Source organism: Thalassophryne amazonica, chromosome 7, assembly GCF_902500255.1.
Source record: "Thalassophryne amazonica chromosome 7, fThaAma1.1, whole genome shotgun sequence".
Classification (NCBI taxonomy): domain Eukaryota; kingdom Metazoa; phylum Chordata; class Actinopteri; order Batrachoidiformes; family Batrachoididae; genus Thalassophryne; species Thalassophryne amazonica.
Genome location: NC_047109.1, coordinates 4098468 through 4116786, shown reverse-complemented (window position 1 = coordinate 4116786; position 18319 = coordinate 4098468). Strand labels below are relative to the sequence as shown.

At 40.8% G+C, this 18319-nt stretch overlaps 1 protein-coding gene across 1 annotated transcript in view; it reads left to right on the top strand.

The window, feature by feature from the left end:
- Positions 1 to 18319, top strand: part of myo1eb (myosin IEb) — a 77876-nt gene that overhangs the window by 15130 nt on the left and 44427 nt on the right. The window contains exons 8-13 of the mRNA XM_034173735.1: positions 892 to 1026; positions 1285 to 1417; positions 16505 to 16701; positions 16776 to 16856; positions 17372 to 17458; positions 17610 to 17696. Coding sequence (XP_034029626.1) covers positions 892 to 1026; positions 1285 to 1417; positions 16505 to 16701; positions 16776 to 16856; positions 17372 to 17458; positions 17610 to 17696 — 720 coding nt within the window. The remainder of the gene's footprint in view (positions 1 to 891; positions 1027 to 1284; positions 1418 to 16504; positions 16702 to 16775; positions 16857 to 17371; positions 17459 to 17609; positions 17697 to 18319) is intronic.

Here is an 18319-nt window from a genome sequence, read left to right as displayed (position 1 = left end):
CCTGTTTAACGCTGTGACCTGTGACCTCTTGCCCTGTGTTACACTGTGACCTCTTGCCCTGTATAACTCTCTGATCTTTAACCTCTTGTCCTGTGTTACACTGTGAGCTTTTGCCCTGTATAACTCTGTATGATACTGCAACCTGTGACCTCTTGCCCTGTATAACGCTGTGACCTCTTGCCCTGTATAACGCTGTGACCTGTGACCTCTTGCCCTGTATAACGCTGTGAGCCTTTGCCCTGTATAACTCTGTATAACGCTGTGACCTGTGACCTCTTGCCCTGTATAACTCTCTGATCTTTAACCTCTTGTCCTGTGTTACACTGTGAGCTTTTGCCCTGTATAACTCTGTATGATACTGCAACCTGTGACCTCTTGCCCTGTATAACGCTGTGACCTCTTGCCCTGTATAACGCTGTGACCTCTTGCCCTGTATAACGCTGTGACCTGTGACCTCTTGCCCTGTATAACGCTGTGAGCCTTTGCCCTGTATAACTCTGTATAACGCTGTGACCTGTGACCTCTTGCCCTGTATAACGCTGTGAGCCTTTGCCCTGTATAACTCTGTATAACGCTGTGACCTGTGACCTCTTGCCCTGTATAACGCTGTGAGCCTTTGCCCTGTATAACTCTGTATAACGCTGTGACCTGTGACCTCTTGCCCTGTATAACGCTGTGAGCCTTTGCCCTGTATAACTCTGTATAACGCTGTGACCTGTGACCTCTTGCCCTGTATAACTCTCTGATCTTTAACCTCTTGTCCTGTGTTACACTGTGAGCTTTTGCCCTGTATAACTCTGTATGATACTGCAACCTGTGACCTCTTGCCCTGTATAATGCTGTGACCTCTCTCCCTGTATAACGCTGTGACCTGTGACCTCTTGTCCTCAGCTGTTGGATGGAGCAACTGGGGAGCAGAGGGAGAACCTTGGGGTCACAACCCCAGACTACTACAACTATCTCAACCAGTCAGAAACCTACACAGTGGAGGATGTCAATGACAAGAAGGACTTCTCTGAGACCATGGTCTGTCTGTTACCATAGTAACACACTCACATACATGATGATGTTTTTGCACACACGTGGCATGTTAGCATTTGTGTTAACACTAAATTCAGACAGCGAGGCTGATGAAATCTGACCTGTTCTTGTCTGAAGTGAAAGTGCTTAATTTGATCACATGGATTCAGAGGCCACATGCATTTTGCAGTCAAAGCCATGGAATCTTCTGTTTCCACTGTTGTCTTGGTGGCTTCCCTCACATTTGTGTTTGTGCTTGTGCAGGAGGCCATGTCTGTTGTGGGTCTGTCTGTGGAGGATCAGGACTCTGTTCTTCAGCTCGTGGCCGGAATCCTTCATCTGGGAAACATCAGCTTCAGAGAGGAGAACAACTATGCTGTGGTGGAGAGCCGAGACTGTGAGACAGTACCACAGTACACAACGACTAATGCCACAACACACGACAAACTAACACCCCATTCCACAGGACACCGTTCTATTATGATCCTGCACCATCCAGAAAAAGTGCTAAAACGGAACGAAGCGGCTTTACTCTGGTGTGTCTCCTCTCAGGCTGGCTTATAAAGTGCAGACCTGGCAACCAGGCCTGGGGTCATGTGCGGGTCTTAGGGTGCCTGCCTCACCCGCTGAGACAGTTGGTCCCCGCCATGGACGGATGAGTCTGTCAGTTACCCGCCAACCACACACACACAAATTACAGGCGACCATGATGACAATTTGTACAAATTTCCAATGTAGATGATTTATAATAATATTGTTTCTGAGCGACGTACGCACACACACACCCGCGCGCGTTCAGATGTCAGAAACCGTCACAGGATCTAGACAGAAAGTTTGATTTGCGCAGAGAAGTTTTTCTTCCCCGTTAAGTTTCCCCACAAAATCTGCTTTTGCACAAAATAAGAGCTGGATCAAATCAAAAATCTGCGTCTGTCCGATGTGACATGACCTCAAAAATCCACAGTCTGAACCTGCACCTCAAATGTGCCGTGAAAGTCCAGGGGCGGATCCAGAATCTTGTAGGTGGGGGGGGTATGCATTAGTGAACATATATTTAGGTGCCATTTCCTGGATTTTGGTGCATATTTCACCATAAAATACACCCACAGGGAAAAGACACCTTGTGGCCAAATGACTCTGCGCTTTTTTTTTTTTTTTTTTGGTCCGCTGCAGAGCGTCCGGTGTACGACAGTCCCGCCGCGCACACGGACGCCATCAGCGGTCGAATGGGAGAAAAGCAGGAGCTGTTTCTCACACAGCTTGTTCATTACAGCAACAACCAGGAACAGAGGATCTCTGATAGAACGTCTTAAAGTCAGCACTCGAACCCGCTGCCCCCTGTCTCCTCTCTCCACTGTACGCTGACTCTCTTCAGTTGTTGTCCCACGTTCACTTCAGAGGGATTTTCTTGCTCAGACTCGGCTCTTTCTCTCTGTGCACGTTGTCCTCCTCACTGCTTTCGTCCTCTGTTGTGTTCATTCCACAACTTTGTCTTTGACACACAATTTTAAATCTATAAAGGAGGTGTGTGTTAAGTCCTGTTCAGTTGCTCTACAGCCCTGTGCTTTGTTCACACGAGTCAGACACAAGAAGACGACTCGTTTCTTCTCAAACTGTTATTATCACATCTTTTTCACATTTTTAAATGTCCTGAGGAGAAACCCCTGATTAAATAGGATTCTCCACTTCTGGCCTTAAAAAAAAAAAAATTGTGCCCCCCTCAGAGCAGTGCAAGCTGCCCCCCCCCCCCCCCCCCGCAAATCTGTGTCTGGTGGCAGGACTGCTGACAACAGGCTGGTTTATAAATCGTATACCTGGGAACCCACCGAAAACCCACCGGCTGCGTTCTCAGCTAGTACCACAACAAACAAACCTACAACGTACGACAGCTAACGCCACAACACACTACGAACAACAATGGCATTAAGTAACAGGAAGCCAGAGAAATACTAAGGTGATCGCCGGCCACTAGCCCTAAGCTTCACTAAAAGACCCAGAATTTAGATAAAGTTGAGGCCGCAGCCCACTCCAATTACTAATAAAATGAATTAAGAGTAAAAAGCGTAAAACAAAACTGTACCAGTATGCTGCCATATGAAAGGGAAAATAAGTGTGTTTTAAGTCTGGACTTGAAAGTCTCCACAGAATCTGACTGTTTTATTGACGCAGGGAGATCATTCCACAGAACAGGGACACGATAAGAGAAAGCTCTGTGACCCACAGACTTTTTATTCATCTTAGGGACACAAAGTAGTCCTGCACCCTGAGAATGCAGAGCCTGGGCCGGTACATAAGGTTTAATTAGGTCAGCTAAGTAGGGAGGTGCCAGTCCATGAATAATATTATAGACTAGAAGCAGAACATTAAAATCTGATCTCACTGGGACAGGAAGCCAGTGAAGAGACGCCAAAATGGGTGTAATGTGGTCAAACTTTCTGCTTCGTGTCAAAAGTCTGGCAGCAGCATTTTGAACCAATTGGAGACCCCTAATGCTGGACTGCGGTAAACCAGAAAATAGAACATTGCAGTAGTCCAATCTAGAAGAGATAAATGCATGGATCAAAGTCTCAGCTTCAGCCATAGACAGGATGGGACGAATCTTCACTATATTTATTTTGCAGGTGGAAGAAAGCAGTCCTAGTAATATTTCTAATGTGGAGGTCAAAGGACAACATAGGATCAAAAATTACCCCAAGGTTCCTCACTTTGTCAGTGTGATGTATGACACACGAGCTGAGGCTGAGCGTTAACTGGTCAAATTGATGCCAATGTCTCACTGGACCAAGAAGCATCATTTCAGTCTTATCAGAGTTTAAAAGTAGGAAGTTGCTAGACATCCAGCACAGTAAGTCAGGTAGGGAGCAACCAATGATCAATACAGAGTATGAAGTGCTCTGCTATCAAGAATGTGCTTTGCTTTATTTAATACTTCAATCCTTTTTGATACTTTCTTTTGAATATGTTGAATATTCATACTTTCATCAATAATGACACCTAACAACTTATTGTCTTTCACCTGTTCTATGTTTACCCCATGTATATTTAACTGAATTTGTATGTTTTTTTATCATTTCCAAATAGCATTTTAGTTTTAGATAAATTTAGTGATAATTTATTAATATTAAACCATCTCTTTAACTTTATCATTTCAGTTCCTAAATCAGATAATTGCAAATTTTCTCCTGAACAAAACAGGTTTGTGTCATCTGCAAAGAGAACTGCTTTAAACACATCTGAAACTTTGCATAAATCATTGATGTACACAGTAAATCATCATTATCAAACCTTTATTTAACCAGGATAAAAACTCATTGAGATCAAAAATCTCTTTTACAAGAGTGTCCTGGCAAGTGGCAGCAATGTGGTTACGAATAAATACAAAAACACTTACAAATAAATGCATAGACACACTTTCACTCAACATAGTCAAACAATGTCATCATAAAAACCTGGGTCCCAAATCAATTTCAAAACAGTGACAGCCTTTCTGCAAGGTCCTTTTAAAAGAATAAAATGAGAATAAAACTCCTTCGACTGCAATTCATTGTGAAGCTGATTCCATGCAGAAGGTGTTGCAAAATTAAAAGCCTTTTTCCCAAAGTCAGTGCGGGCTTTAGGGACAGTCACTAAAAACAGATCCCGTGAACGTAGGCAATACGTCCCTGCAGGCCTCGAGAGAATGTAAGTGTTCAGATAAGGAGGAAGAAGTCCAAGTACTGCCTTACAGGGGCGTCGGACCGGGGGGGTAAAGGGCACTATGTACCCAGGGCCCAGAGCATGGGGGGGGCACAAAAAACTGTCATTAAATACATTTTTGTGTTGCATGTCATTAATGTCCATACAATTCATGTTGTAAAAGAATATAATTAGAATGAATGTATAAATGTTGCAAAACATAATTCTGCTCTAACAATAATATTGAAAGATCTCTGAGGGCCCTTCCACCCCTGCACAGTTGTACAGTGGTTTAGTCCAGGGGCACAGGCGGCACTCTGCCACACACACATCCCAAACGGGATCTGACAGAAAGAGGTGTTTAGTAGAGCTGAAACAACTAATCGATTATTAAAATAGTTGTCAACTAATTTAGTCATCGATTAGCTGTTAAATAACGTTGTTTTACTGCAAATGTTTTGTTTCTTCCATATAAATCAACCGTTTCTGCAGCGTGGCTTTGCTTTGAACCTTGAACCAATTGAAGCAGTGATTCGCTTTGTTGATTCAGTGTTTTATTTCACTTTATCTTAATTTTTCCCCACTAAAACCCAAAGAGCATATTTCTGTGAGTAATATTTACCTTTTTTATGTTAATCTGACCTGTTATGGTCTTCTGAAACAGTTGATAGATGTATTTTATAACTTAAAACGCATTAGCATGTCTGTGGTGTTTTCAATGTTAAAGTTAGTGTTAAGCTGTTGCAGCTGTCAGCACATTTGTGTGCTAAAAGAGTCAAATGTATTACAAATTGTAATTTCTTTTTATTTATATATCAATAATAATAATAATAGCAACTACAACAATAATAGTAATAATAACCAATAATGCCACAATGCAGTTTTAGAGATAGGACAAAAAGAATCTGATAAAACAAAACAGAAAAGATCAAACCAGCTAACAATGAACATAAATATAGAATTAAGTGTTTCCTGTGAACACTGAGTGACTCTTAAACCTCCACTTCATCACTGTTTTATTTAAGTTTAATAACAATTTGTTTCGGTCAAACCACATCTAAGCTGTGTTTTTACATAAGAAAAAAAAATAAAATGCAGTAAACTGCACATTTGTGTCTTTTTTCATGAAAATATGTTTTTAAAGATCACATATTCCACTTTAGTCAGGCCTTTAAAATACTTTTCTGGACTCTTGCTGTAATATGTTGTCAGTGGTTGAGATAGTTGCTGTAGGCATCTAAAAATGCTCATAATTGGTTGAAACCTGATGGAAATCTCTTTGTGGTGTGTCAGTCATGTATGTATGCGCAAAATAAAACAAAACACTACTCCAGGTATGTTTTTGACACGAATATAACATAACTTTGTTACAAGCTCAAACGTTGATGTTGTGTGATAAAGACCTTTTAATAATAACTCACTTAAAGAAATGATGGCAAAACTCACATGCAAGTAAAAAAAAACAACAAACAAACAAAAAAACGATTAATCCAAAAAATAATTGTTAGTTGCAGCCCTAGTGTTTAGGCTGAAATAAAATATTCCTAAAAAAAAAATCAGTCTGGATTTCAAAAAAGAAGAGAAAAAAGGACAGGGAAAGAAAACTAAATGAGGGAAAACAGCTGCTAACCAAATTCTTTGAAAAGAGACGTGAGCTTGAAAGTGAGCTATACTGAGTTGGGGACCAAATTGCATGGTGCATTTGGTCCCCCAGACCCCCCAACTCAGTATTGCTCCCCCAACTTTAAAAAGGGTTCTGACTCCCAGGTGTGATCTCAGGTATACATGATTTAGACCTGGTTTGACTACACATTAGAAATTTGGTGTTTGTGTTAATAAAAAAGAACATAACAGTGTGTGTGTGTGGGGGGGGTCTTCAATATGACGAGTACCTAGGGCCCAGAATTTGGTGTTATGCCCCTGCTGCCTTATAAATAACAAGATGCCAGTGAATCCAATGCCAAATGGAGAGGGAATACCAACCAACCTGAGAGTACAGCAAACAGTGATGAGTGAGAGATTTTAAGATGGTCATAAATCTCAAGGCTCCATGAAACACAGTGTCCAAGGCATGAAGACACTGGGCGGTTAAATGCATGTATAAAATATCACCATAGTCCAAGACAGACAAGAATGTTGCATTTCCAAGTTGTTTTCTTGCTTCAAAAGATAAACAGGACTTGATTCTTAAAAAAACAAAAAAACAAAAACCTAACTTCAGTTTAAACTTTTTAACCAAATCTTGGACATTCAATATAAAAAGTGATGCTCAAATATTTGTACCAGAGAGTGTACAAATGGTTTGGACAAGTCGTGGCTTTAAGGACGTGTTGAGAAATCTGATGCAATAAAAAGACAACAAAATTAGATTTTTGGAAAAACGAGTGGATGAGTTGGAGCAGAACACCAGAATGGATGATGTTGTTCTAACAGGATTGAACACTAGTCACAAGTCATACGCCAGGTTAGTAGCTAACAGCACTAGTACTATGGAGGAAACACAGGAAGAAACAGATTCCCTCGAGCAGCAGATTATCAGCTTTTTTTTTTCCTCAAAGCACATTCACATTAATAACAGCGACACTGCAGATTGTCATTCATCCCCAAAGAAGGACAACAAGAGCAAAGAAGCCATCATGATCAGGTTTACAAACAGAAAAGTTAAGAATGATTTGTTGAGGCAGTCCAAGAAGTCCAGAGGTTCTGATGTGTGCGTTAATGAACACCTGACCAAAAAAACACTGATATGATGAGACAAGGTAGAATCCTCAGGAAACAACAGAAAAAAATACAGGCGACTTGGACGAGAAAGTGTAAAGTGATGATTAAGTTCAATGGATCACTGGAAGAAGCTAAAGTTATAGTGGTAAGAGAACTTTCAGACTTGGAAAGGTTTAAGTGATGGGCGTTTGTTCATTGGCTTAGTAATGGTTCTGTTTGTGTGTCAGGGGTAGAATCAAACTGGGGAAAAGCTTTCCACAGCATCTATGTGTTTACATCATGTAGTGAAACTCAGGTGAATCCTATTGTGGTTTGTGAATTTTATGTTATTTATTTATTTATATTTTTCATTTCATGATGACAGCTGATTCTTTTGAATTTACTTCTGCACAGAAATTACAGCCTTTTCAGTTCACCAAGCATCATACACTAGACCTGGAATATGAGACTGACCCAGACAACCATTTTTATTCTTTTATAAATCGTAATTGTCAGTATTATACAGAAGAACAATACAGCAACTGTATTACAAATGAGGGGAAATTCTCAAGGATTCACTTTAACAGTACGAGTTTGGACTTTTTGGGAATATAAAAGATTATTTAAAACAACTTGGCCAAACTTTCAGTATAATTGCTGTAACGGAAACTTGGCTTGCAGTAGTTGATGATATAAACTATTTATTCTTTATTTATTTATTGTTTTAAGTTTGAAGACGATTTTGGCTCTTGCTTGCCTCTACTGGTGGTTGGCTCTCACTGCGGTATTGTATCACTTCCTGTTCCGGAGCACAGCGGTGTTTTGCTGTATCCGTTAGCTGTTTAATATTAAACAAATATGTAGGACTGCTTTTTTACATTTGCACAATATCTCTAAAATCAGAAAGGTCTTGTCTCAGAGTGATGCTGAAAAACTAATTCATGCATTTATTTCCTCTAGGCTGGACTATTGTAATTCTTTATTATCAGGTTGTCCTAAAAGTTCCCTGAAAAGCCTTCAGTTAATTCAAAATGCTGCAGCTAGAGTACTGACGGGGACTAGAAGGAGAGAGCATATCTCACCCATAAGAGTAAGAGTAGAAAGGGAGGCAGAGCCTTCAGCTTTCAGGCTCCTCTCCTGTGGAACCAGCTCCCAATTCAGATCAGGGAGACAGACACCCTCTCTACTTTTAAGATTAGGCTTAAAACTTTCCTTTTTGCTAAAGCTTATAGTTAGGGCTGGATCAGGTGACCCTGAACCATCCCTTAGTTATGCTGCTATAGACGTAGACTGCTGGGGGGTTCCCATGATGCACTGAGTGTTTCTTTCTCTTTTTGCTCTGTATGCACCACTCTGCATTTAATCATTAGTGATCGATCTCTGCTCCCCTCCACAGCATGTCTTTTTCCTGGTTGTCTCCCTCAGCCCCAACCAGTCTCAGCAGAAGACTGCCCCTCCCTGAGCCTGGTTCTGCTGGAGGTTTCTTCCTGTTAAAAGGGAGTTTTTCCTTCCCACTGTCGCCAAGTGCTTGCTCACAGGGGGTCGTTTTGACCGTTGGGGTTTTACATAATTATTGTATGGCCTTGCCTTACAATATAAAGCGCCTTGGGGCAACTGTTTGTTGTGATTTGGTGCTATATAAATAAAATTGATTGATTGATTGATTATTGGAGGGTTACAAATTCAATCAACGGAATAGAAATGATAGAGGAGGTGGAGTGGCTTTGTATGTTGATAAAAGGCTTAAATACAGCATTAAAGATAAAATGGCCATGGATCATTTTTTGGAATGTATTACAATTGAAATAGGGATGGAAAAAGGTAAAAATATAATTATTAGTTGCATATACAGAGCTCCAGGCTCTAAAATTGAAGAATTTCAAAATTGGATAGAGAAGCATTTTTCACAGTTGGGTAATAAGTGTGCATTTGTCTGTGGTGATATAAATATTGATCTCTTAAATCCATATCAACATAAAGTGACAGAGGATTTTATTAATATAATTGGATACAAATTTAAGCTATGTACAGCTTAAATTTGTATCCAAAAATTCCTTGGCCTTCAAGAATAATTTCTCAGTCAGCTACTCTCATTGATAATATATTTATTAATGATATTGATACCAAAACATCAAGTGGATTATTGGTCAATGACATTAGTGACCACCTTCCAATTTTTATAGTAATTGATTTAAAATTAAATAAGAAATGTGATGAGAAAATATATCGCACATGACTGCAAACTGAAGAAGCTATTAGTGCATTTAAAAAATCATTTACGTCGGCAGGATTGGAATTCTGTTTATGCAGAGCATGATGCTAATTTAGCGTATGCTAAATTTGAAAATATATTTCTTGATATATACAATAAAAATTGTCCAATCGTGCAGTACGGTGTAAATAATAAATATAAGGAGTGTCCATGGATAACAAAAGGACTGCAAGAAGAAACATATGCTATATAGAGAGTTTATTAGAAACAAATCAAGAGAGACTGAGAGTAAATATAAGGACTTATAAAAATAAATGAACAGCCATTATGCGGAACTGCAAAAAAAGCATACTTTGGAAAAATACTAAGCGATAATAAAAATAACATAAAATAAATACTTAATACAACCCCTGGCAAAAATGATGGAATCACCGGCCTCGGAGGATGTTCATTCAGTTGTTTAATTTTGTAGAAAAAAAGCAGATCACAGACATGACACAAAACTAAAGTCATTTCAAATGGCAACTTTCTGGCTTTAAGAAACACTATAAGAAATCAGGAAAAAAATTGTGGCAGTCAGTAACGGTTACTTTTTTAGACCAAGCAGAGGAAAAAAATATGGAATCACTCAATTCTGAGGAAAAAATGATGGAATCATGAAAAACAAAAGAACGCTCCAACACATCACTAGTATTTTGTTGCACCACCTCTGGCTTTTATAACAGCTTGCAGTCTCTGAGGCATGGACTTAATGAGTGACAAACAGTACTCTTCATCAATCTGGCTCCAACTTTCTCTGATTGCTGTTGCCAGATCAGCTTTGCAGGTTGGAGCCTTGTCATGGACCATTTTCTTCAACTTCCACCAAAGATTTTCAATTGGATTAAGATCCGGACTATTTGCAGGCCATGACATTGACCCTATGTCTTTTTGCAAGGAATGTTTTCGCAGTTTTTGCTCTATGGCAAGATGCATTATCATCTTGAAAAATGATTTCATCATCCCCAAACATCCTTTCAATTGATGGGATAAGAAAAGTGTCCAAAATATCAACGTAAACTTGTGCATTTATTGATGATGTAATGACAGCCATCTCCCCAGTGCCTTTACCTGACATGCAGCCCCATATCATCAATGACTGTGGAAATTTACATGTGCTCTTCAGGCAGTCATCTTTATAAATCTCATTGGAACGGCACCAAACAAAAGTTCCAGCATCATCACCTTGCCCAATGCAGATTCGAGATTCATCACTGAATATGACTTTCATCCAGTCATCCACAGTCCACGATTGCTTTTCCTTAGCCCATTGTAACCTTGTTTTTTTTCTGTTTAGGTGTTAATGATGGCTTTCGTTTAGCTTTTCTGTATGTAAATCTCATTTCCTTTAGGCGGTTTCTTACAGTTCGGTCACAGATGTTGACTCCAGTTTCCTCCCATTCGTTCCTCATTTGTTTTGTTGTGCATTTTCGATTTTGAGACATATTGCTTTAAGTTTTCTGTCTTGACACTTTGATGTCTTCCTTGGTCTACCAGTATGTTTGCCTTTAACAACCTTCCCATGTTGTTTGTATTTGGTCCAGAGTTTAGACACAGCTGACTGTGAACAACCAACATCTTTTGCAACATTGCGTGATGATTTACCCTCTTTGAAGAGTTTGATAATCCTCTCCTTTGTTTCAATTGACATCTCTCATGTTGGAGCCATGATTCATGTCAGTCCACTTGGTGCAACAGCTCTCCAAGGTGTGATCACTCCTTTTTAGATGCAGACTAACGAGCAGATCTGATATGATGCAGGTGTTAGTTTTGGGGATGAAAATTTACAGGGTGATTCCATAATTTATTCCTCAGAATTGAGTGAGTCCATATTTTTTTCCCTCTGCTTGGTCTAAAAAAGTAACCGTTACTGACTGCCACAATTTTTTCCCTGATTTCTTATAGTGTATCTTAAAGTCAGAAAGTTGCCATTTGAAATGACTTTAGTTTTGTGTCATGTCTGTGATCTGCTTTTTTTCTACAAAATTAAACAACTGAATGAACATCCTCCGAGGCCGGTGATTCCATAATGTTTGCCAGGGGTTGTACAATGTTTCTTGGCCCAGTTGATGAGAGGGAAGTTAAGGTAGTTAGTACATGTAAGAGCAAAAAGTCAACAGATCATAATGATGTACATATGTCTTTAGTAAAGCAAATAATTACAGAAATTGCTAAACCATTAACATATTTATTTAATAAATCATTTCAAACTGGAATTGTCCCAAATGGTATGAAAGTAGCAAAAGTGACACCTTTATTCAAATCTGGTGACAAACATCTTTTTACTAACTACAGGCCTGTGTCTCTACTGTCACAATTGTCAAATATATTGGAAAAACTTTGCAATAACAGATTGGATAAATGTATTGAACAACACAACTTGCTTAATGATAGTCAATATGGGTCAATAAGGGCCACAACACTGGCTTTGTTAGATGCAGTAGAAGAGATTAATAAACATGTGGACCAAAGGAAAATAGTGCTAGGATTATTTGTTGACTTAAAGGCTTTTGACACAATCAATCACAACATATTATTTCAAAAGATGGAGCTTTATGGGATCAGAGGAGTGGCTTTGAATTGGATTAAAAGCTATTTACAAAACTGGAAACAGTTTGTTAAACTTGGGGATTGCTGTTCTTCATATCTGGACATCATTTGTGGAGTTCCTCAGGGTTCTATGTTGGCACCAAAGTTATTCATATTGTATATCAATGATTTATGTAAAGTCTCTGATCTGTTTAGAGCAGTCCTCTTTGCAGATGATACAAACTTTGTTCAGGAGATAATTTGCAACAATTATTAGTTGATCTGGGATCAGAAATGATAAAGTTGAAGAGATGGTTCGATATGAACAAACTGTCACTAAATTGGTCTAAAACTAAAATAATGTTATTTGGAAACCATAAAAAAAGATGAACAAATACAGTTAAAGATACAGGGGGGTAAATATAGAACCTGTCAAAGAGAACAAGTCTTCAGGTGGGGTCATCGATGACAGAATCAACTGGAAAGCACATATTCAACATAGTCAAAAGAAAGTATCAAAAAGTACGGCAATATTAAGCAGGACAAAGCACATTCTTGATGGTAAATCACTACATACTCTGTACTGCACATTGATTGCACCTTACTTGACTTATGGTGCTGAAGTATGGGGCAATAACTACAAAACTACAGTACAACCATTATTCAACTTTCAAAAAAGAGCATTAAGAATAATTCATAATGCAGGTTATTGGGATCATACCAGTCCACTGTTTATTACATCAAAGATTTTAAAACTCTGTGACATGATTTCATTTAAGATTGTTCAGTTGATGTTTAAAGTAAAAAAAAAAAAAGTATCTCTCAGAATTCAAGGATATTTTATGCAAAGAGAAGGAATATATAATTTAATGGGTTTGTATCACTTTAAAATTGCTGGCGCAAAGATGACCAGGAAATGCTTCTGTGTCTCTATTTGTGGCCCAAAAAAATGGAATAAGCTACCTGAGAAACTCCAACGATGTCCAAATATCAGTCAGTTTAAATATTTATACAAAGAAATGGTCCCAACAGCCAGAGGCTGTGAGCGCGGACAGGGCCGCTGGGCCACCCACCCTCGACTGCCACCCAGTCCTCTCTGCACCCGACCCCCATGGCCCCCTCTGCAGGTGGTGAACCCACAGGAGGGTGGGCCCACATCGCTCTTTCGGGTTGAGCCCGGCTGGACCCCGTGGGCTAAAGCCCGACCACCAGGTGCTTGCGCATGAGCCCTAACCCCAAGCCTGGCTCCAGCATGGGGCCCCAGCTCCGCCATACCGGGCGACGTCTTGGTCCTTGATTTCGTGTTGGTCATGGGAGCTTTTGAACTGCCCTTAGTCTGGCCCGTCACCTAGGACATGTTTGCCATGGGAGACCCTACCAGGGGCACAAAGCCCCCAACAATGTATCTCCTAGGATCATCTGGGAACGCAAACTCCCCCACCACGAAAAGGTGGCAGCAGATCGGTGCAGCGTCTGCAGTGATGCGATCGGTGCAGCGTCTGCAGTGATGCGATCGCTGTATTGGATTGTCGTGGTGAAGAGAGAGCTGAGTAGGGGGGCAAAGCTCTTGATTTACAGATCGATCTACGGTCCGATCCTCACCTATGGTCATGAGATTTGACACATGACTGAAAGAACAAGATTGCGAGTACAAGTGACCGAGATGAGTTTCCTCCGCAGGGTGGCTGGGCGCTCCCTTAGAGATAGGATGAGGAGCTCGGTCACTCGGGAGGAGCTCGGAGGCGAGCCACTGCTCCTCCATGTCGACAGGAGTCAGTTAAGGTGGCTTGGGCATCTTTTCCGGATGACCCCTGGACGCCTTGTTGAGAGGTGTTCCGGGCATGTCCCATTGGGAGGAGGCCCCGGGGAAGACCCAGGACACGCTGGAGGGACTACGTCTCTCAGCTGGCTTGGTAACGCCTCGGGGTTCCCTCCGGAGGAGCTGGGGGAGGTGTGTGTGGATCAGGAGGTCTGGGCGGCCTTGCTTGAGCTGCTGCCCCCACGACCCGACTCCATATAAAGTGGAAGAAAATGGATGGATGGAGAAATGGTGTTCGCTGGATATGTATCTGATGGAAAACGTTGAGTTGTGTTGTATGATGACTGTGCTTCATTTAAATTCTTACTATTGAATGTACCGGGGTAACTAGAACGAAATAGGAGCTCTTATGAAATACTCACTTCCCTCAGTGGTAGTTATGAGCTACTACTGTTCAGACTTTGTTGGAAATGAACGTGTATGAACTGGCATCTATCCTGGGTTGGTTTGACTGTACGAGTGGGTGCAGGCGTTGATAAGCGTTGCTTCTGCCGACACCTTTCGGGCACCATGTTTATTGTTTTCTTGTTCTTTCTTTCCTGTAACTTTTATTTTATTTATTTTATTTTTTTTGTAGTGTAGTTTGTTTTTTGCATTGGTGCCTAATAAATTCAATAAATTAAAAAAAAAATCAGTTACTTTAAAAATTGGTAAATGGTCACTAATATCATTGATTAATAGGCCACTTAGTGTTTTGGTATCATTCTCATTTGAAAGTATGTTATCAATGAGAGTAGCTGAATGTGAAGTGATTCTTGAAGGCCTAGTCATTTCTGGATATAGGTCTAAGCTGTACATAGTATTAATAAAATCCTCTGTTACTTTATGTTGATACAGATTTAAAAGATCAATGTTTATATCTCTACAAACAACTACTCTTTTATTGCATTTCTGAGGAAAAAAAAAGATCTGTCCAATTTTGAAACTCTTCAGTTTTAGAGCCAGGAGCTCTATATATGCAGTTAATAATTATATTTTTATCTTTTTCTATAGCTATTTAGATTGTGATGCATTCCAGAAGATTTTCCACAGCCACAGTCATTTGATCTTTAATTTTGTAGTTAAGGTTTTTGTCAACATACAAAGCCACTTCTCCTCCTCTGTTTTTCTATTCAGATGATTTAATTCATCCAGCTCATAGTTTGTATCATCAGCCTCTGCAAGCCAGGTTTCTGTTATGGTGATTATACTGAAGGGCTGACAAAATTGTTTTAGATAATCTTTAATATTTAGTATTAATATTTTATATAAACTCCCTCCTATTAAAGTGGATTATTGATCATTTCCCATCACTTGTAATGCAGTTATTGTATTGTTCCTCTGTGTAATACTGACAGTTACTCTTTGTGAAGGAACAGAAATGATTGTCCAGATCTGTCTCATATTCCAGATCCTGTATATGATGCTCAGTGTGCTGAAAAGGTTGTAATTCCAGGTTCTCATAACCATGGATCATCTCAGTTATATTTTTACTGTTCAGAAGCTCTGATGAATGGTCTGTATGTTTGTCAGTCTTTGTAAAAGTTGGTTGCGTTCACTTATGTTTTATTCATATGTTTCCAGTTCCTTCATGTTTCTGATCATCAACACTTTGGCTTCTTCTGGGGACTCATTCAGTTTGATGAAGACTTTACAGTTTGTAGTCCATGTGTTTTTAATTTTTTGGTGTTTTCTCAAGTATCTTGATGTAGAGCCCAGATTCACATCTACTGCTCCATCTCAGCCACCCTTCTTTCCAAGGACGCCATACATTTGTCCTTGTCCTCAATGAGGCCTCGCAGGTCCTTAACTTCCTTAACTAGTGCCAGAATCTCCTTCTGTTGAGTTTTTACGAAACAAACGTTTTTCGTAAGAATATCCAGTACCTTCTAGATATCATCCAAATCCTCCATCAAAGGCGCCTTCTTTGGTCCCATTCTGACTGATTTAACAGTTGCTTGCTGCACATCAGCTGATAGCGTTTCACAGCCACAGCAACTTGCCAGTACAGGAGCACCAAGACCAGGCTGCCTTAGCTTAGTCTGCGATGTCCCAGCTTCCCCGCAGCGACAGCAGGGTGACTGCTGACGCTAATGGTGGCCTCCAACAAGGCCGCGGGCCGTAACAAACGCTCCGGCCGTCTGACTGTCTGCTCGCTATGTTACTCAATACAGACCTAAAAGTGCCCCATAAGGCCATAAAAACAATAACCATCATTTAAAATGAATTCTAAACAGGTGACTGAGCTGATTCATGAGACTGAGATCAGAACTTTGCAGCAGCATGCTGGACAGATTGGAGGCGTTTAATAGACGTTTAGTTTAGACGGGAGAACAGAGTGAGACAATAATCAAACTGTGAGATGATCAAAGCGTGGACAAGCGTCTTCAGTTCACTTTGTGTTCAGCAAAATGTTTTTTTTTTTTTTTTTTTTTTTTGGTGAGAGTCTCCAGCTGATTAAAACCAGTGACTGTGATCCACAGGACAGGAGACTGACTGGGACCTGTGGTGTGTTTGTCTTTGTCCCTTAGTTCTGGCGTTCCCGTCCTACTTGTTGGGAATTGCTCAGGATGGACTCTGCAGTAAACTGACCAGCAGGATTATGGACAGTAAGTGGGGGGGGAAGACAGAGTCCATCTCCGTCACCCTGAACACTGAGCAGGCTGTTTTCACCCGGGACGCGCTGTCCAAAGCCCTTTATACCCGACTCTTTGACTTCCTTGTTGATGTGAGTCAGACTCGGATTGCTGTCATTTACTGTTGACTTCTGAGCGTTGACGTTCTTCTGTTGCTTTCTGTCAGTCTGTTAACAAAGCCATGCAGAAGAAGCACGAGGAGCTGAACATCGGAGTGCTGGACATCTACGGCTTCGAGATCTTCCAGGTAAAAGACAAACACCATCAGCAAAAACCACAGTCCACAGACAAGCAAGGAACATAGAACAGGTCCTCACTGTCCCAAAGTGTACAAGGAACCAAAACTCTCCTTCAGCTGAAAAACGCCTCAGTGCAGAAAATGACCCATTTTCCAGAAGTGTCCTCAAGGTCCAAGAACTTCTCTGTCTTAAAGTCTACAATTGTCAGTTCATTTATGACACCTAAAAGTCCCAGCAGCTTCCTGTGGGGGTTGCTGAAAAGCATTATGGGAGCTGCAGGACTCTGGTGGGTGAGGATCCATGTTTCTGTTTGTATCCTGACACCTGCTGGTTAACACAGGTATTGACCACCTACTGAGGAGGTGATGCTCCACAGATGGAAGATGTCAGAACAGATTTAAATTTGCAATGTTTGCCTCTGAAGTAACAACACTCTAACCTCAGTGTTTCCTGCTGCTATTGATTGATTGATTGATTGATTGATTGATTTCTATCCTCATGTTTATTAATTTCTTCCTTTCAGCAAAATGGCTTTGAGCAGTTTTGCATCAACTTTGTTAACGAGAAGCTGCAGCAGATTTTCATTGAGCTGACGCTGAAGGCGGAGCAGGTGACGCACTTGTTGTTTATTTGTTTTGGAATCAGTGAAGTTACTCATCAGCACCATCTGCAGTCAAATTGTGAGGAGCCGGTCAGGTGGCTGTGATCGATCGGTCCGATCACAGCTTTGTGTTGCTGTAACTGTCCTGGTGTGTCTGCAGGAAGAATATGTTCAAGAGGGAATCAAGTGGAGTCCAATTGAATACTTCAACAACAAGGTGGTGTGTGACCTCATCGAGTCCAAACTGGTGAGTGGTCCAGTCAGGGAGCACGTCGGAAACCAGACTACAAACTGCCGAGCTGTGTTCAGTCCAATCCACCTGGACTTTGTTTTGGGCTGTAAAGCCTGGGCACCACCGAATAATAAACCACGAATAATGAGCCACGCATGGGTGTGTCAGCGATTACTGGAAGAATGACCTACACTTTCATCTATCACGTATGTGCTATGAAGGTGCCTCTATGTATCTCTCTGTATGTGCCACGTAGCAGCCTCTAGTGAGCCACGACCGACCTGTCATTAGAGCCTCAAATGGCTCACATCAGCCACACTAAGCCACATAGCGCTGTGATGGCACCATGATAACGCCATGTTGGCGCACGTTTAGGCATGATGGGTTTGGTCCAAACCTCCAGCCCTCCCACACCTTTAAAGTGGGGTTTTAATACACAGCAGCATTTAAAGATTTCACATTTTTTAAATGCAGTCCAAAAATAGATGCTCCAGTACAGACCCGCGGTTGTGCACCAGGCTGCTGTCTACCTGTAATGCACCAGACCAGCTAGAACAGAACCAAGAGTTCCTGGACAGCCACCTCTGTGCTCCGCTCTGCGCTGCTTTTAGCGGCTTCACTGTTATTTCTTCTGCAGC